The 18,500-nt window shown below is 51.8% G+C and overlaps 1 protein-coding gene across 1 annotated transcript in view; it reads left to right on the top strand.

Annotated features, from left to right (window-relative positions):
- Positions 1-6,253, top strand: part of HSD17B7 (hydroxysteroid 17-beta dehydrogenase 7) — an 8,715-nt gene extending 2,462 nt beyond the window's left edge. The window contains exons 2-9 of the mRNA XM_029962234.1: positions 14-222; positions 333-425; positions 1,321-1,435; positions 1,953-2,147; positions 3,044-3,148; positions 4,178-4,234; positions 4,785-4,883; positions 5,276-6,253. Coding sequence (XP_029818094.1) covers positions 14-222; positions 333-425; positions 1,321-1,435; positions 1,953-2,147; positions 3,044-3,148; positions 4,178-4,234; positions 4,785-4,883; positions 5,276-5,371 — 969 coding nt within the window. The 3' untranslated portion in view covers positions 5,372-6,253. The remainder of the gene's footprint in view (positions 1-13; positions 223-332; positions 426-1,320; positions 1,436-1,952; positions 2,148-3,043; positions 3,149-4,177; positions 4,235-4,784; positions 4,884-5,275) is intronic.
- The last annotated feature ends 12,247 nt before the right edge of the window (positions 6,254-18,500 follow it).

Raw genomic sequence — 18,500 nt, forward strand, 5'->3', positions numbered from 1 at the left:
GTCCCGTCCGCAGCGGTTCGTGGGGACTGGCGCTTGTTGCCATCGGCTGCTGGAGGAGGATGGCCGCATCCACCTGTGCATCGCGTGCCGCAGCGTGCAGAAGAGCGAGGCCACGCGGGACCTCATCCTGGCCACCCACCCCGCCGCCCAGGTCTCCACCGTGGAAGTGGACCTGAGCAACCTGGCTTCCGTCCTGCGTGCCGCCCAAGAGCTCCGCTGCAGGTATGGTGGTCTCTGTCCTCTGTCCCACCGGACCCCTCCTGCCTGTAGCCCATCCCCCGGACCCTTCTGTCCCCGCTCTAGCCCTTACCCCTCTGCTCTTCTCTATGCAGGTTTCAGCGCCTGGACTTTGTCTACCTCAATGCTGGGATCATGCCCAACCCGCAAGTGAACTTCAAAGCCCTCTGGCAGGGTCTGCTCACTGGGTAGGAGATGTGGGAGGGGTCCAGCAGGGGCTTGTGGGAAGCCTGGGATGCTGGCACAGCGAAGATGTGCCCTTGAGTCTGGGGTAGAAGACCCTGTCTCCCTTCCCCAGTGTGACACAGAACACATCCCTATGGGATGCACAGTCTTGCTTGGGGTGGGCTTGGCAGCTGAGTGGAGTGCTGGGGTAGTCCAAGGCACCTAGTGCTGCTTCTGATCTCCGGTGTGATGCCCACTGGGTGCAGGGGAAGGGCAAGAGGTCACCCAAAGCCTGCAGTCTCTGGCACTGTGTGAGAAATGCTGCTGTGTTGCTGGGGAGGTGAAGTTTACTCATACTGAGTCTTCTTACTGTTGTTTTGATCCCACTATAGGTTTTTGTAGTTGTTCACAGTTGTGGATCACAGTATTTTCTGAAGCTAATGGTGGGTGCTGGTAAAAGCATCATTATTCTGTCAGCAACACAGGGAAGCTGAGCTGGGGAGCACAGTGACTTGTGTTGAGTCTGATACAGCTGTTGGGGTGTTGAGCATAGAGGCCAAACTGGTTTCCTTGCCTGCTTTAGACATGGCCCTAGGGCTTACTTCCATGCTGGATCTTGATTTGGTTAATTGAGCGTGAAATGGAAGAGCAAGACTTTTTTTTTTTTTAATGGTGCTTTAGTGCTAAAGTGAAGGAAGGGACAAGTCTCCTCTGGTCTAGTCAATACTGAGACAGTAGGAGCTGGGACTTTTCCATCTCTTTTTTTCATGGGTTGATAGAGCCCTTGAAGGTGAAACTAGAGAGTCTGTGTGGAGCCTGTGAGGTGGGGGTTAATTTTGAAGGACTGAAGTAGGGGCTCAGTCTGAAGTAGGTGGCTCTGGGCAGTGTTCCTTGCTAATTCCTGTCCTTGGTTTCCAGGAAGATGCTTCACATGCTAACCACTGCTGAAGGCATGATGACCCAGACGGACAGGCTGACTGGAGATGGACTTCAGGAGGTGTTTACTACCAACCTCTTCGGGCACTTTATCCTGGTGAGGCTGCATATGAGGGTCGAGCCCTCAGTCTGGTGTTTGATGTGGCTGGGGATGGGTCCAGGCAGTCCTGGTGAATCGGTTCTCATAGGTTTGGATTCTGATGCGGGATGCTGCCTGACAGATAGAGAGTGACAGGGCAAAGGCCTTGAGATTTGTTTAAATAGCAAAAAAACGTTGACTTTTGTTACAAGGGTTAATATAATTTTGAGGTTACTTTAGTGAGCCAGCAGATAGAGGTAAATCATATGTAATTCTCTGTCCAGGGTAAATACTAAGGCTTGGCTGTATGAAATTCCAAAGTGCTCAACTGAGCTGTGAAAGAGAATGACAGCTGCTTTTAAATGTTCCTGGTGCACCCTGGCCTGAAGTTACACCTGAGAAGTGTCTCCTTCTGGCTAGCCTGGGAAGGGCTGGCTGAGAAAGCTGAGATAAGCTCACAGGTTTAAAGTACTGTAAAGCCATACCCTAACACTGGAAAATTGCTGTGTTAAATGAGTTAACAATTCTTTTTCAGGTTCGTCAGCTTCAGTCTCTACTCTGCGGTAACGAGAAGCCCTCACGACTCATCTGGACCTCCTCCAGCAATGCCAGGGAGTCTGCCTTCAGCCTCTCTGACTATCAGCATGCCAAGGGGCAGGAATCATACAGTTCCTCTAAATATGCTACTGACCTGACAAGCGTGGTTCTGAACAGGAAATATAATAACCAGGTGCTGATGGGGTTTGTCTTTCTGAAAAAAACTAATGAGCTCCTTCTGTTTGTAATTATCATTACATTGTAGTTACCTGCTTGAATTCATTCACTCACAGCAACCTGGTGCATTCCTTAATGCACATGTAAGAACAAAACATGGTTGAGGTTGAACTGGTGGCGTAGGTGGCAGAGAATCTGCCAAAGAGATTTCTTCTGGGGTTCTAAAACCAGAAGATTTTAGGAGCGGTCCCTGCCTTGCAAGCTCTGTCTCTTTAGACTGAAGAATTGGTCTTAAAGAGCAAGGAGCCTCTACTTTTTTTCGAGTGTCCCTGCCTATCAGAACACTGCTCTGGCAGTGTTGCCTGCAAGCACTTGAGGTGCAGGCTCTGCTAGTGGCTCCATGCTGCTGTTCAGGTTTGTCACACTGACATGTACAACCAACCTGCCTTCCCTATCACTGGGGATTGATGGAATTTTGTTGGCAAGCCACAGCCTTAGTCCAGTGGTACCAGTTGCACTCTTCTCAAACACTTCAGGAGAAAATGGTTTAGACCTAGAAGGCTGAACTCTTATCTCAAAGGCGATAAGAGGTCTGAGTGACCCTTTGGTCTGAGTGAGCTGTAATTTGTGGGATGTTTGCTGTGGCTGCTGAGCTGCAGGGAGACTGCACTGTGAGGCTGTGATGTGTCAGGAGGGTGCATCTCCTATCCCATGAGCTTGTAATGAGCACAGATTTGACACCTCTCAAAAATCACTACGTCTAATTGCTGGTAACTTATGAGAGGAGAGTATCTATTATCTGGTCTATGTACTCATGCTCACTTTCTTACTGAGGAGTACAGGGAGGGAAGGAGTATCATCCATTCTTTAACTGTTGTGTAATTGCACACTGACTTGGTTTCTTCTCTGCAGGGTCTGTATTCCAGTGTTGTTTGTCCCGGTCTCGTTATGACTAACATGACCTACAGAATTTTGCCATTCTTTCTGTGGAAGCTGTTAATGCCCATCATGTGGTTGGTGAGTGGATCTCCTGGGTGGTTTTGAGCTGAGGTAGCCCTGCTGTGATACACTTCACTGCAAGTGATGTACAGCGTGATTCTGGCTCCTTGCTGCCTGTGCTCTTCCTCTTGCTGAGCTGGGCAGGCTGACCCCTCTGCAAACCTTCCCTTTTGCATCTTGGGGCCCCCCAGTTTCCAAGCTGAGTATGGAGGTTTGGTGCTGGACAGCGTTCAGCCCTTCAGCCCTAGCAATGTTCATCAAGTCTCCTCTTGGAAGGTTTGCCAGGCTTCTCGGGCTTGTGAAATACCCTTGTTTTGGTGGCAGCAGAGCTCAGGACAAGACTTGGTCCGTGTGCTTTGAAATGCTGTTTGTTTCTAGAACAGGCTGGTTTTCAGTGTTGTTCTTTCCAGCCTTCTAGAATTCAGTGTTTCTTGCTTTTTGCTCTCCATCCCTCTGGAAAGCAAACCGTCCTGCTTTCTGTTGCCTCTTTCCCTGCTTCACCAAAACTTTCCTTGCCTTTCTTCCTCTGGGCTTCATCTTTTCAGGTCCACTGCAGTTCTATCTCTGAAGGCTGCCTGCTCTGAGCCTTGATGCTCTTATTGCAAGACTGGCCTTTCAGCTTAAGCTGCCCCAGTTGTAGCAGCTGATCCTGACAGATCACGTTTCTTCTGGCAGCAGAGAGGCAATGCCTTCTCAGTTGTCCTCAGCTCTGGCAGTTGTACAGATCCCCTTTGCCTCCTGCCATTTGTACTCTTAAGACCATTGAAGTAGAGGCACCTGCAAGCATGTGTGGCCCCCTGCCTCCTGCCTTGAGGTGAGCTCTGTGTGAGAGCATGAGCATGGAGCTTGCTGACCTGCTGGGTAGCTCCAGAAAATAGTTTGTGGTGATAAAGGGATGCTTTGATCATCGTGTGGTGTTACCTGTAGTCAACTTTGAGAAGGTTTCTGCCACTGGTAGATTATCTGGAGTATCTGTGCTGTGCAGGGCTTGTCAAACAAACTTGGGATCACCATACAGATCCTGTTGTGTGCTTCTTTTCCCCTCAGATCCGATTTTTTGCCAAAACTTATACTCTGACACCGTATAATGGAGCAGAAGCTCATGTAAGTATTTCACAACTTGATTTTTGGGTAGCTCTTCCAGGATCTGCTGGCTTGAGCCAAGAGCCTCTCAGGAAGGCTGGTGGTTGGGTGCTGTATTTGACCCCCCAGTAATGTACAGCACTGAGTGCTGGGGGACGAGCTGTCACTGGGGCTGATCTGCCAGGTGATGCTTTATGACCTTTGTCTAGTACCCATAAAAGAAATGATTTTGGAAAAACACTATTCCTTCCATCTCCTGTTGGGGAGAATGACAGGCATGCACAGGGGATGGAGGTGGGTGGTGTAGGGCACAGTGTGTCTCAAGCACAGCAGGAGCAAGTTTAGCCATGCTGAGCTGCTTTGGCATAAATGTGGGTTACTGTTGGCTCGTGTAGGTCACAGGTGAAGGGAGCCAGCCCAGAACTTCTTCCCTAGATACTGTGTCTTGCCCTGCTTGGTGGGAGCACCTCTGCTGGCTTCTCCTGTGCCTGCTGACAGCTGGGTCCTTGCCTGCAGACTTGGCTGGGACAGTGTGTGCTGGACTCATACACCTTTGTGCTGTTCTTCCCAGGTGTGGCTGTTCAAACAGAAGCCGGAGTACCTGGATTTACTTGTGAAATACCACAGCTGTACTACTGGATTGGGGAGGTGCTATGTGGAGCCCAGGAAGGTAAATGGAAAGGGAGCCTCCTTGGCCAGGGGTCTGTCATCTGCCTTGTGTGGAAGGGTTGGTGCCAAGGGTGTCCTGTGGCTGGAGTGGAAGCAAGATGCGTGTTGAATGCTGAGCAGCAGGGAGGGATGGGGGCTTATCTGTGAGGTTTCCTGGAGTAATTCCTGGCTTAGGCTGGAGTCTGGAAGATAGTGGAAATGATAGTTAGGTTATGAGTGTAATGATGCTGCCCCAAAATATGCTGTGGCTTGTGCCCTGGTGCCTTTGGTTGCCTCTCTGTGAACGCAGAAGCTCTGGAGGTACACCCTGCCTATCCCCAGAGCTGCCCTTGGCGTCTGTGCTGGCTGCCACCGGGGTGATGGTCTCACAGTGCTGTTCTTACTGTCTTCCAGATGGATGTGGATGAAGACACTGCTGAGAAGTTGTACCAAAAGCTGTTGGAACTGGAGAAGCAGATTCTAGAGAGATACAGTGACCTTTTAGACTAAGTAAAGCCAGTCTCAGTGGGGTAAGAGTCTTGTATCGGTCACGTGGGCTTTCTTCATTCCGGTGCTACTCGCGTTGCCTGCTGTTCTGCAGGCACACAGCCTCAGACACAATCTTCCTTCTCGACAGAATGTGAACAGTTCCTGAAAATGGAAATGTGAAAACTGAAGAGAAATACTTAGACTTTCTGGTATGGGATTTTTATTTTTGGCATAAAACTGGAGACCCAGAGTAGGCGGAGTCTGTCTTAGAGTTGCAAAGCAGTGTCTTGCAAAAACATGACTGAACTGTGCATGGTTCAGGAACAGCCTCAAAAACCTGTGGTTTAAACCTGGTTCAGAGCAGTAAAGGCAGCAGTCTGGGGTCCTGCCCTGCATCTTGGCTCTACTTGTGTTTGTTGGTGGCTCAAACTTGTTACCTGTGGCTGATCCTGACGTACTTGAAGGCTCACCTTCAGAAGAGCTGCTCTTACACTTGTTCACCAAAGCTGGGGCTGGCTGTACTGACCTGCTCAACAAGATTGAACCTTACTGGCAGTCAGGCTCTGCATAGCATCTGAAACCAAGCTCCTGAAGAGCTGGCTTGAGAAGAACACCCCTGCCTCAGCTATGAGGATAGATGCCTTGCTCTCCCCTGGGTGTGAGGGCATTAAGGTTTTTAACCACGACTGGCTGTAAAGGCTGAAGCTGATGATGTTAACCTGGACTCAGTGCTAGTCTGCTCTGTTTATAGCAAGAGTGAGAGGTTACCATGTTGTTTTATCTATTTAAATGTCTTTTTATATAAATCTATTGTACCAACCATTCTTTCTATCTGGGGACCTTCACCAAGTACCTGGCACCAAGTACCTTCAAGTGCCCTGATGAATAAATGACTGGAACTGACTTGTCCTTGTTTGCAGTGGTGTTTTTACTCTGATATCCATCTTTTTTTGACTTGGAGGGCTGGAAGGGAGGTTGGTTTGTTGCCTTACACTATAAGCCTGTGTGTACCTGGGAACTGTGGGGTCTCTCTTCTCCTGCCACAGGAGGGCTGTTAACCACCTCTTTGGCTTACTTCTCTTGCTGTTTTTAGTTACTGAAAGACATGAGTGACTTCTGAAGACTACTTCAGTGTGGTTTTTGTATGTTGAGCACTTGTGGGCTGTCTGAGACTATTTCCCAGCCTTAGGCCCTTGGGAGATGTCTCTGGTGCTTGCTCACCCTCACGTGTCACATAATTACTTAATGCTCCCTAGTACGGGAGCCCAGGCATTTCCCTGGGGCTGGCAGGGGTTAGGTGAGGCTCCCTGAACTCTGGAAGCTGCATGCCCAGGCTGGTGCATCCTGCAGGGGACTGGGGTGCCCACAGAGAGGGGTCACTCAGGGGTCTCTGTAGGAAACCTGCACAGAGCTGGCAGCCAGGAGAATCCAGGCTCTGCAGAGGCTCTTTATTGAGTTGGCTTGCAGGGATACAGATTTAAAGAATCCTGCTTTTAGTTTTTTTTCCTTCTTCCTACCCTCCATTGGTTCTGAGCATCTCTGTGAATCAGAGGTGTACTGCTAGCAGGGTGGTATCAGCAGTAGAGGGAGGCCATTCTTGAGTTTGGGCTGAGAAACACCTTTCAGCTCAGACTTATATGAATACCAGTTACCATCTGACATTAGAACAGAATGACGAGTTGGCCATTGTGGAGTGGTGCTTCCCTCACCTACCTGTAGCTGTTCACAGTTGTGAAACAGATCTGGTGTGTTTATGTGGATGTGTAAATGCAATAAAGCCTGTCCCAGCACCAGATCTGGGTTCTGTGGCTTTGTTCAGCTGTGCCCTAAAACATGCCAGGGCCAGACCCCGCTTTTTCTGGTGCCGTTTTTTCTCTGCTCCACAGGAAAGGAATCTGGCTGGCTGTCTCTTCAGTTTGGTGTACTTGGTCCCCAGAACACCCTACAGCAGTACTTGGCTCCTTGTTCTGGAGAGTAATGAAGTGTGTTGTCATGACTGGTTTTAGATGAGTATCTTGAACCTTTACTGTGCCTCTGCTCTGGGTTGTGGTAGGTATCAGTCACCCCCTCCATGTTTAGGATCCCCCACCCCCTCCACGTTTAGGATTCCCCACCTCCTGCAGATTCAGAGGCACTGGGTCATTCCTTGTGCCTGCCTCATTCTCTCTCTGGGCTGAGATTAATGAATTAGCAAGTGTTTTTCAAAACAATCTGACACAACACTTTAGGAGCTGAGTGCCACTTACTGGGGTGTGGGAGGGTCGGGGTTCTTAGGGCAAGATGATCACCAGCTCTGTGCTGGCATTGCAGGTGTGACAGCCCTAGGATTTGAGTGCAGTGAGGTCTGGAGGTTCTAGAAGAGTTAGCTTTGAATAAGCTAGCATAGTTAAGAAAAATGTTTTCTGATACGTGAGTTTGGTGGGTTTGTTCTGGTTTTGGTGTTTTTTTTTTTTTTTCCCTAAAGCCTAGAAAAAAGGGGCAATTTTCTAATATGGGCAGAGGTTGGTGACTGTAGGTAAGACCTTTGAGTATTTATGTCAAGTATGTGCCTGTAGGATGAAGTTGGGCATTTATCAGGAAAAGTAGTGTCTGATGGGATGGGACAAGTGCTTTCTGCCTATGGAGCATGCAGAAGAAGAGGATGTGTGATATACCACCACCAGTCTTTTATCCATGACATAGGTGCCAAGTAGGTGCCATAGGTGTTTCTGTGTTCATTTTAAAAGTTCTCTGTGGCTCTCTCTTGAGGATCTGTGGCTCAGGGTTAGAGAAAATGTGTGGTTTTGTCCTACTGTGTCTGAGCTCAGCCTGCCACGTGGTTTAGTTTCACCTCAGTTGCTGTGATGGCACCTGGTAAACTGTGGTGTGCGTTACATCCTGAGAGATGCAAGTATGGGATTCAGGAGTTGTGAGTGGTGTGAATGCAAAGTGGCCTCTGGAGACCTCTAGCTCAGCTTCCTGTTCAGGGTCACATGAAGAAGGAGCAAAAGGTGCTAAAGTACATACTGAGCCCCGGAGAGATGGAACAACAGGGAAAGGTGGGCTAAAGCTTATGATTTCCCAAGAGTTTGGAGCTGCATGGAGCTGGAGATGCACAGTCAGCCTAGATGTCTCCAAGGGAGTGCTCTTCATTTGGACAAGGTGCTCTAGTGTCCTATGGCACTTGTCACAGGTCTCCACTGCTCTACTGGGGTTTCTGCCTGCTTTTGTGACTCCAGAGATGATTGTCCATGCCCTTCTGCAGAAGAAAGCTTGGCTGTGCTTACTTTCACCCTCTGCCCCTCTCCTCCAAGCAGCAAGAAGCTGGATATCTTTACACCCAAAGGATGAGACTGTTCTGTGGGATGGGAACTGTAACCACCTCTCAAGTTTTGTCTTTTGTGTCCTGACAGCACAGGTAGGACCTGGAGCCTCGAAATAAGGGCTGCCCAAAGGACAGGGGGTGGCTCAGTTTTTGGCTGCTCTCTGTGACCTTTGCCTGGTGAATCTGGCTCGAGGGTGCTGTGCCCCCTGGTTTGGCTGCCCACCATCTTGCCCACTGTGAAAAGAGCTGGCTAGTGCTGTGGAGCTGCTGGTCTGCAGAGAGGGATGGCTCCTCATGCCCTGCTCCTGGTTAACAAATCCCTATACATGGAGCTTAATGCCCCAGATAATCCCTTTCAGATGGCAAGCACATGTATCTGTCAACCTCCTCCCACTGCACTCCCATTTCCTTGTTTTTGCTGATGCCAGTGCATGAGTTGGGTGCCCTTGCTGAGGTTGTGCATGTGGTGTTGCCAAGCCCTTTGTACAATGAAAACAGGTCCTGCCTGGCTGTGGTGGGCCAGGGGTGATGCAGGGTGGTGAGGAATGTCAGGTGGGACAAGGGAAGAGCTGGCAGCAGCAGCTGTGAATCAGTGCTAATACAGCAGCTTGCTGCTTGTGATCCTCAGATATGGAGCTTTCCAGAGATACTCTAGAGCAGGTCTTGAGACTAAAAACTTGTTTTGGTTGCTTTATGATGTCCTGCACAATCAGCTGTACGATCTAGTCACTGTGCCTCATCTAATATGCCTCTATCTAATCTAATCACCATGCCTCACCCTGAGCTACTGGTTTTTTATCTTCGCTGGCAAATGCACTGCCTTGCTCCAAACACAGCCTGAGTCCTCCACTGCTTTTGACCTCAACTAGCTTTCAGCTGTGTAGGGCACGGATAACAGGAGTGTGGGTGGGAACTGAGCCTTGGCCAAGGGAGGAGAAAACTTGAGATCAGGCTGAAATCCCATGGCTGGGTGACCTTTGCCTCTCCAGGAAGGGAAGGCAATAGGATGGAAGAAAACAGCAAGGATCAGCACGTGTCCCTGTAAGCAAGTGGATGTAATATAGTCAGCTTGTTTGGAAAGATCCAGGGTTAAGCTCTGAATGGCAGCTTTGATGTTGAAAGTCTTGGAGGGGAGCTGCCCAGTGCGGGGAGAGGAGAGATGTAGCTCTGAACAGCTGGGTGAGAAATGGGGAGCAGGAAATCCTGTGAAAGTGTTACAGCAGCATGACCGGTCTGGCAGGGAAGAGCCAAGAGGGACCTGGATATTGGTAGGTTTTTCTGAGAATGGTTAAATTGTAGAGCCCCAGGAAGTTTTTGATGGGGAGAAAGAGCTTGCACCTCCAGCCAGCCCTGTTTCAAGCAGGTGGCCTGGTGCCTGGCCCAGGCAGCCCAGGGATATGTCCAAGCGAGTTCTGAAGTCTCCAGGGATGAACACATCACAGCCCCTCCCAGGCCCTGTCCCAGGGCTGCTCCCACACACTTTGCAGGTTCCCAAGGGAGAGTAAGGCTGAGTTGCTTGAAGAGGGTGGTGTTGGAGGCTGGGGGCAGACATGTGCCACATGGCCAAGGAAATGGGAAATCCCAAAGAGAGCCAAGACTACCCACAGAGTCAGGGAGGATTGTCAGTCCTGCTTTGCAAAACAGGGAGCTGTGCCTGAAGGAGAAATCTCCAAGGGAAGTGGTGGATGAGTTCAGGAACAGCTTGTGAGAAGAATCAGAATGAGTAGTAAACCCTTTATCCTGCTCATCAGTGGATGCTCCTGTATAAGAGCAGAGCTTGGAGAGGCTGCAATGCCGTAGTGGACATTTTTGTCATCGGTGCTGAGTGAGAGGGGCATGGGACAGCTGCCCTGCTAGAAACCCTCTGCAGATGCAAGGGTTTGTATCAAACCAAAGTGCTAGCAGGGGAGACAGTGGGGCAGGCAGATGAACCACCAAGGCTGCTGGATGGAACACACCTTGAGGCAAAGCAGCTGAGCTGCTCACTGTGCATTCATTTCTCCCTTAAAACTGCCTCAAGCACAGCAAACAGGAGGGTGGCTGGATACCCAGCCTGGGGTCAGGCTGTGCCAGGCAGCACAGGTGCTGAACACATATGTAGGATTCTTGTAAGAGAGAAGCTACTAAAGACAAAGATGACTGCAGGGTGTGCCGTGGAGGCACAGCTCCAGACTTGCCCTGCTCTGTGTTTTTGTCTGTCTCAGCAGAAGCTTTGGTCAGCTCAGTTTGGTTCAGTGGGAGTTGTGCCCCTTGGGAGCTCCATGAGTCACTGTGGCTGGCACCTCTCTGCCCATGGCAGGTGCAGCAATATTTCATGTCTTTGTCATCTGACTAGAAGGTGAGACAACAAAAGCCAGATGGTTTGGATAAGTCATTTCCAGGCAGCAGTATGTGAAGGTTGTAGGGATGCTACTCTGGGCTGGCTGGTCCTGTGGAGCCCCAGGATGTGTGTGCACGGCTTCCAGGCACTGGAGATTTTTTTAAAGGCCTTAAAATGCAGTAACACCATTCAGGAGTGGAGCAGATCCTCACACTACCTACCCACACTCTGCCTGTCAGCAGCGGCCACAGCTCAGGTGTCAGGAGGGCTGCACCCCTGCCTCAAATTCCCTGGATACCTTTCAGCAGGTCATGGCTTCCTTGGCTTTGGGCAGCTTTTGGGTTGACTCAGGCTCTTCCTGCTGAGCCCAGCAGCTCCCCAGCCAGATCATGATAGGCATTCTTGTCTGAAGAGGGATGTGTTTATCACTTGGGTCTGGGCTGCATGGATGGGAGTGGGCAGAATGTGGTGGGAGGGATGACCCAGGTCTGTGTGATGACAGAGGTGCTGGAGAACAGAAAGGTTTGGAGGCCAGCTGTGAGAATGGATCTGTCTCTGGGCCACCTGCCAGGCAGTGGCAGACGTTGAGGTCAGTGAAATTAGGGAGAGGAGGCTGTAGCATGTACATTGCTTCATGTTTAGGCTGGAAGGAAACACCTTCCAGGTCAGAGGTTGGAATGGCAGGAGCAATTGGCAGTTTGGGTATGTGTCTGTATACAGGCAGCAGGTCATGTCTCCAGCTGTGTTATTATAGACTCATAGGAGTGTTGATGACATGAACTTCTGGAGGTCCTTTGTCAAGGATGCCCCTCTCGCAGCAGGACTAGTACCAGCATTGATAATCCACCTCTTGGTTCCCAGCTGCACCACGTGGTGCTGGCCATGTCCTTGGGCTCTCCTGCTCTCCTTCCATGCCCTGAACCAGGAGGCTTTTGGATCCAGTGGTCTTATGTGCTGGCCTTGCAGTTCATATGTGAGGTAAGAGGTCCATCCTCTTACCCAAATACTGGCTGTAGGGTGAGCTCTCTCCCAGAGGGCCAATGTGCTGGGGTAGTATAGCCCCAGGGTGTTTAGCTGTGTGGTCTGTGATGGAGGTCTCTGCTCTGCGTGGCCAGGTGGGGTGTGTTGGCAGATGCCCTGTCACATAGCTGGGCTTTTGAGGACCCCTCTGCCATTTGCAGGAGGACCAGCAGTCCTTCTGGGACTGCATGTTTGCCTTTCTGAAACCCTGGCACTGGGGTGATGAGTCATCCAGCAGCATGACAGCCTGGCAGGCATCTCTTGCCAGATGTAGCCACCTCAGCCTTGTGGGCACCAGTGGCTTCCTTCCACCCATGTGGTGATGGCCCTTGGCATTTCTGTCATTAACAAAGCATTTCTGGTGCTGTTGGCCTTCCAGGCACAGTGTTTAATGAGAAGAGACAATGAGGGGGGGATATCTCCTGCAGGAAATGTCACTCCTTGGTATGCACAGTCATTCTCCAGCTTCTGCCCTCCTCTGTTTTCCCAAACTCAAGGACAATGCTGTTGGGGTGTAGAGCTGGCAAGGATATAGGGGAGAAGGGTGAGCATGCAGTCAAGGTGGTGGGATTAGAAGCTGATGGTATGGAGGTGTCTTCCCCAAGATCTCTTGGGCCCCCATGAACCTGTAGGCTCTTAAGTGAAGAGTGGGCACTGACCACAGTGGAGTGAGCTGCTGATGTTACCCCTGGGCAAACAGAGAGCATGCTGGAACAGCTTTCATAGCATCCTAGAATATCCTGAGTTGGAAGAGACCCACACAGATCATCAAAGTCCAACTCCTGGCCCTGCACAGGACCTGCCCAAGAATCCCACCATGTGCCTGAGAGCACTGTTCAAATGCTTCTGGAACTCTGACAGGATTGGGGCTGTGACCACTTCCCTGGGGAGCCTGTCCCAGTGCTCAACCACCCTTTGGGTGAAGAACCTTTCCCTAATATCTTACAGAAATCTCCCCTGACACAGCTTCATGCTGTTCCCTCAGGTTGTACTGCTGGTCACCACATGGAAGAGATCAGTGCCTGCCCCACTGCTTTCCCTTGTGAGGAAGCTGTAGACCACTATGAGGTCTCTCCTCAATCTCCTCTCCAGGTTGAACAAGCTAAGTGACCTCACTACTCCTCTTATGGCTTCTCCTCTAGGCCCTTCACCATTCTCATAGCTCTCCTTTGGACACTAATAGGACCCCCAGGTGATTTGGGGCTGGTTTGGTGACCCTGACCCTGGTTCCATCTCTGGATGTGCCGCCCAGAGTACCTCACTGGCAGGTGCTGCTGACATGTGGTGGCTGTTTCCTGGAGAAACCTGCCCCAGCACATCCACCCCTGCCTTGTCTGATCACCTTCCCTGAATGTTGCTGATCAGGCAGGTGCTGCCTGCCCACTGCCTCAGGAACTGAGCTGATTAGTTGTGATGGGACCTGCCAACACTCCTTGTGACCCAGACCTCTGCCAGAGAGAGACAGGGAGAAGTCATGTCTTTGGCAGGCCTTGCTAATCCCCATTTTCTCCCAACCTTTTTCCCCTGCCCACCTCCATAAGGTGTTCAACAGTGATGTGATTGCTGTGGGACCAAGGTTGGCTTTCCTGATGTTTAGCACAGCACTGGTATGTGAGCTGTGTGTCCAACAGTGGCCTGGACACCTCAAAAGCACTGTTTAGAGCAGGACAGGCTGTCCTGGACCTTGCCCATCCTCACTTTGCCAGCATTGCTGAATGCTGACCCCCAGCAGACTCTGCAGGGGCTGGCCAGGGTGTGCAGGTTCTTCCCGGGTCTCCCTGGACAGTCCCCTGACCTCTCAGGTCTACGGTTCAGCTCAGGAGAGAGCAGAGAAGGTATTAACGAGAGGGACATGCCAAAGCAAGTGCCAACACAGTTGGAAGTTATGTGGGACAGCCAGGCTGGTTTCCCTGGAGCCAAAACAATTGAAGCCAACCAGTCTCCAGAGACTCACTTTTGTCCAAGCTGGAGGTTTCCACAGAAAATTCTGATGGGGATTTTTGTCTGGGAGATTGAAACAAGGTTTTGCTTCCTTGCTTTGTCCTTGAGCAGTTCCATGGCTCCCCCAAGCCGCTGCCTGTCCTTGAGGGCCCTTCTTGTCCCCTGCCACTGTCTTGGCAAGGCTGCTTTGAGAACAGCTGGGCCAACAAGGAGGGGGTCCAGAGTAGATGGAAAGGTGTGTGGGCAGGGTGCTGTGGTCAGGACTGTGTGGAGAGATTGCTAACCTTTTGCACCAGCTTGGTAAATCATGGCTTTTATCTCAAAACACTGATTTTGTGCTTTCAGCTGAGTGTTTGTCACTAGAGGTGCTGCTTTTTGTGACCTGGTGAGGTTCCAGTGAGAGGCTGTGCCACGTGCAGATGGGTGCTCGTACAGCTGCTGTGCGAAGGGCGGTGTGAGCACACGTGTGGTGCCTGGGGGTGCTGCTCTGCTGCAGCGAATCCCCTGCTCACCATCTCCAACCACGGCTTCCCACTGAAGGGTAGGATGTGCAGATGCGAGAGGGGCACGGGGGGACATGCTGATTCTTCCCAAATGGCCTGGAAGCGGAGAGGTGGCTCATATCCTTGTGTGTCCAAGGACTGATGGAGCAGCCCCGATGGTGTGTGGGTGTGCTGGAAACGTGACAGTGAGGCAGGGTGTTGGCACTAGCTACCTGGCCTCAAAACCCAGGGTCAGTTTTTCACAGTCCCACCCAGCAGAGAGGGCACGTTGTACCGCTGTGAAGTGTGTGCTCAAGGGGATTTGTGTTTTGAAACACAGCAAGGTAGAACCTCACCTTGATCACAGGTTACATGTGAAATGTGGATGGGTACAAACAGCTGGCATCCCTCACATTACCCACTGGATTTCTTTGTCACCTTCTGTGCTGTTGAAAGCAGGACTAACAGCCATGCCTGTTTTCCTGGCTGTGCCATGCGTGGCGTAAGCATGGGGCAGGGGTTTCCATGGAGGAAGAGTGGGGCTGCAGGGTGTCTGAGGCTGCTGTGAGAGCCATGCTACCTGTCTGCACTCTGTAGGTACCAGTGCTGGCCCAGGACAGGTACCCATGTCGTGTAGGAAAGCCCAGCTGGTGCCAAAAGTCTCTGACAGTGGTGGGAAAATACCAGGCCCTAGGGTCTGGCACTGCTTGGTGAATGGGAACAGGAAGCCATCAATTTCAGCATAATATAATAAAGCAGAATAATTTATTAACAATGTGTAATAACATAGTTATAGTATTGTTATATTATATATTATTATATATAAAAATAATTAAAAGTTGTATTATAATATAGTGTTATATAATTATTATCTAATAATAAAGCAGAACTTGTATGAAGTCCCAGTTCTCTCACATTACAGTAATCTGTCCTGACCTTTGTACTCAGTGCCTGCACAGCTCAGCTTGGTTCAAGTTCTCCTAAACCCAGGTTTAAGCTGTTCTCATAAATTCTTACAGGGGGAAAAGACCTTCCTAGGAGGCCTGGGGCTCCCAGCTAGCAAGCCTGTCTGACACAGCACAACTATCCTGGCCCGATCCCGTTTTCAAAAACCATTCTTGTAACGTTCTATTAGTATTGTTTTTAGGACACGCTTTTTAATGCATTTGGTATTCTGGCTTGGGCAGGCCTCCATTATCTGCCCAGGGCTTGCTGAAGGAGGGATGCTGAAGGGTCAGGTTGGGTGCAGCCGTGCCTCCCGCAGTGACACGGGGCGGACAACCTTGGAATGGTTTCCAGAGCACGTGCCTGTTCACCCAGGTCTCATTTGACTCACAGATGTAAACACAAGTCTCGCTGCTGAGGTCAGTAGGGAAACCTCTCAAATTGCTGTGCAACTCACGGTCACGTCATGAGCTTTCCTGGCTGGTTAATTCAGTGGTTAATTCTGTGAGACGGATTTCCTCCTCCACTGAATGGAGGTGGGAGGGAGCTTCCCTCACCCTGGGCACGAGCAGCAAAGCTGTGTGGCGAAGCGGATGCACGAGGGACTCTCACCACTTGCTGTGGCCGCTGCTGAGCTGTGTGGCCTCCTGCCATCCAACCATCTGCTGTGTCCAGGTGAATGGGCTCTCTTGAGTCCACTTCCCCCTTTAAATGCTCACCCATCTCTTCGCTGGCCCTTGGCAGCTACAGAAGTGTTGCCTTCAGGAGCCCCTGGCTGCTGCTGGCAGTGGGCACTGAGCTGCAGAGCCCAGGAACATGGTGACATACTCCATCAGCCTCTTTCTACATGTCACCTCTGCACGACAACTGGACTAGCTTATAGGGCCTTGCAGAATCCAGCATGGGAATACAAGCAAGGAGACCTGCCTCCTGCAGCTTTGATCTGTCTCGGCGGGATGTGGTGCTGAGACCCAAGGCCATGGGACCAAAAGCCACGTGAACTGAGGCCACATGGAGGTGCTGGGAAGAGCTCAGGCAAATACCAAGAGCGTGCCAAGATCAACCACAGCCTCTAGCTCACCGTGCTCGTCTCCAGGCCAGATAACAAGGAAGGTGACGTGTCCCATCCATGTGGATGCTAGGGATCTCTCAGCTTTGGGCCCTAAATTAGCTCACGTGTGTCCTGTGCACGTGTGTGTCCTTCGGGACTGGCAGAAGTGCCTGACGGGTCAGAGAGCCAGGCTGCCATCCAGAGACAGGCTGGAAAAGTGGAGTGACAGGGATCTCATGCAGTTCAACACGGGGAAGTGCAGAGTCCTGCATCTGGGCAGGAACAGCCCCCCCCACACCACTATGTGCTGGGCCACCCACTTGGAAAGCAACTCAGTTGCAAAGGCCCCGAGGGTGCTGGTAGATAATAAGTTGAACATGAGCCAGCAACACGCCTTTGCAGTAAAGAAGGCGACTGGTGTGGTGAGGGCTGACAGCAGGCAGAGGGGGACCCTTCTCCTCTGCTCAGCACTGCTGAGGTCCACCTGCAACGCTGTGTCCAGAATTGGGCTGCCCAGTACAAGGGAGAGGCGGGCATACTGGAGAGCTTCCAGGGGAGGGACACTGGAATGGAGAAGGAACTGGAGCGTCTCTCCTGCTGGGCGCGCTGGGGCTTGTCCCACCTGGAGGAGGCTCGGGGTGTCGCGGGCCGGCCAGCACGGATCGCTGCTCCCAAATAGGAAGCGTTTTAACTGCGGAGAACTGTAAGGAGCTCCCGGGCTGTCCCGGCCGGGCTGTGCGCGGGGCTGCGGGGCCACGGCGGGGGAGCTGCGGCCCGCCAGCGCGACGCCCGGCGGCACGACCGGCGGCGGCCTTGCTGGGGGTCCTGCGGGGGTCCTGCCCGGCGCCGAGCATCCCGGGAGCGCCCGGGGGTCCCTGCCGGGGGTCCTGCCCCGGCGGCCGAGCAATCCCTCGGGGAGCGGCCCGGGGGTCCTGGCGGGTCCTGCCCCGGTCCGCCGAGCATCCCTCGGGGTAGCGGGGCCCGGGGGTCCTGCGGGGGTCCTGCCCGCGCCGAAGCATCCCTCGCGGAGCGGGCCCGGGGGTCCTGCCTCCGGTCACCTGCCTCGGCTCCGAGCATCCCTCGGGGAGCGGTACCCAGGCGAGGGGAGCGCCCGGCTGCCCCAAACTGGGGACAGCGGCGTTTGTCCCCAAAGGCCAGGACGTGCCGCCGCTTGTGCTGTCCCCCTCGATCCTGCCAATCTCAGCAGGCCCTGACAATCAAAATGAATGGCTCCCTGCATCCATCGCCGGGGGCATCCCGGATCTTAAATCTCCCACCGCCATGCCCGTGCCGTCGTTTGACCCATAATGAAATGGTCTCCCTGCTGCAAGAACCCCTCACAAGCGCAGGGAGGTGAGAGGCACCAAGGACATGCTTTTGGGGATGCAGGTTTTTCCACCCACAGCTCCTGGCACAGACATGTTCTGTTGTCTGTCTTGAAGCTGTTAGATTCCATTTTTCCAACATTTGGTGATGGCACTTGATGGCACTCTTGTGGCACTAGAAGAGAGCATTGTCTATCTGCATCCTTGTGCTGCCTTGGCTTTGCACAAGCCCTGTCACAGAGAATGGGACCAGCTTTGGGGACCCTGGATCTCCTGCTCAGACCAAGGTTTGGGCAGCCTCCTTCAGCTAGACAGAGAAGGTAGATCCACACTTACTTGCTCTGTGGTCCTCCTCAGTCCATGGGTTTGTCTTGTTTTTTTTCTTGAAGGGGAAATGTTCAGATTTTAGAGATGACTGCAGTGAACCCTAAATGCCTGTCACTTTCTCTTCTTGCCCCCAAAGCACAGGCTTAAGCCCCTCTTTAACTCAATACCACCGAAAATGCTTTTTTCCCCTTAGAAAAGAAATCAACAAAGGACTTCAGTAACATAGGAAAGCCTTCCCTTTTGTTTTGAAATACTGCGGTTGATTTGTTTTCCTTTTTTTCCCAGCCTTTAAGGTGATCCTTAGGAAAAGGCTTACGAAGTTTCAGGTGCTGTTTGCTGTGGGAGCTCTTGGCATTGCTCTCACTGCCAGCCCTGGCAGTGCCATCACTGGCACTCTGGACCAGCTGGAGGCCCCACTGGGTACGAGCTGGGGGC

Source organism: Manacus vitellinus, unplaced genomic scaffold (assembly GCF_001715985.3).
Source record: "Manacus vitellinus isolate BGI_N305 unplaced genomic scaffold, ASM171598v3 scaffold_44_pilon, whole genome shotgun sequence".
Classification (NCBI taxonomy): domain Eukaryota; kingdom Metazoa; phylum Chordata; class Aves; order Passeriformes; family Pipridae; genus Manacus; species Manacus vitellinus.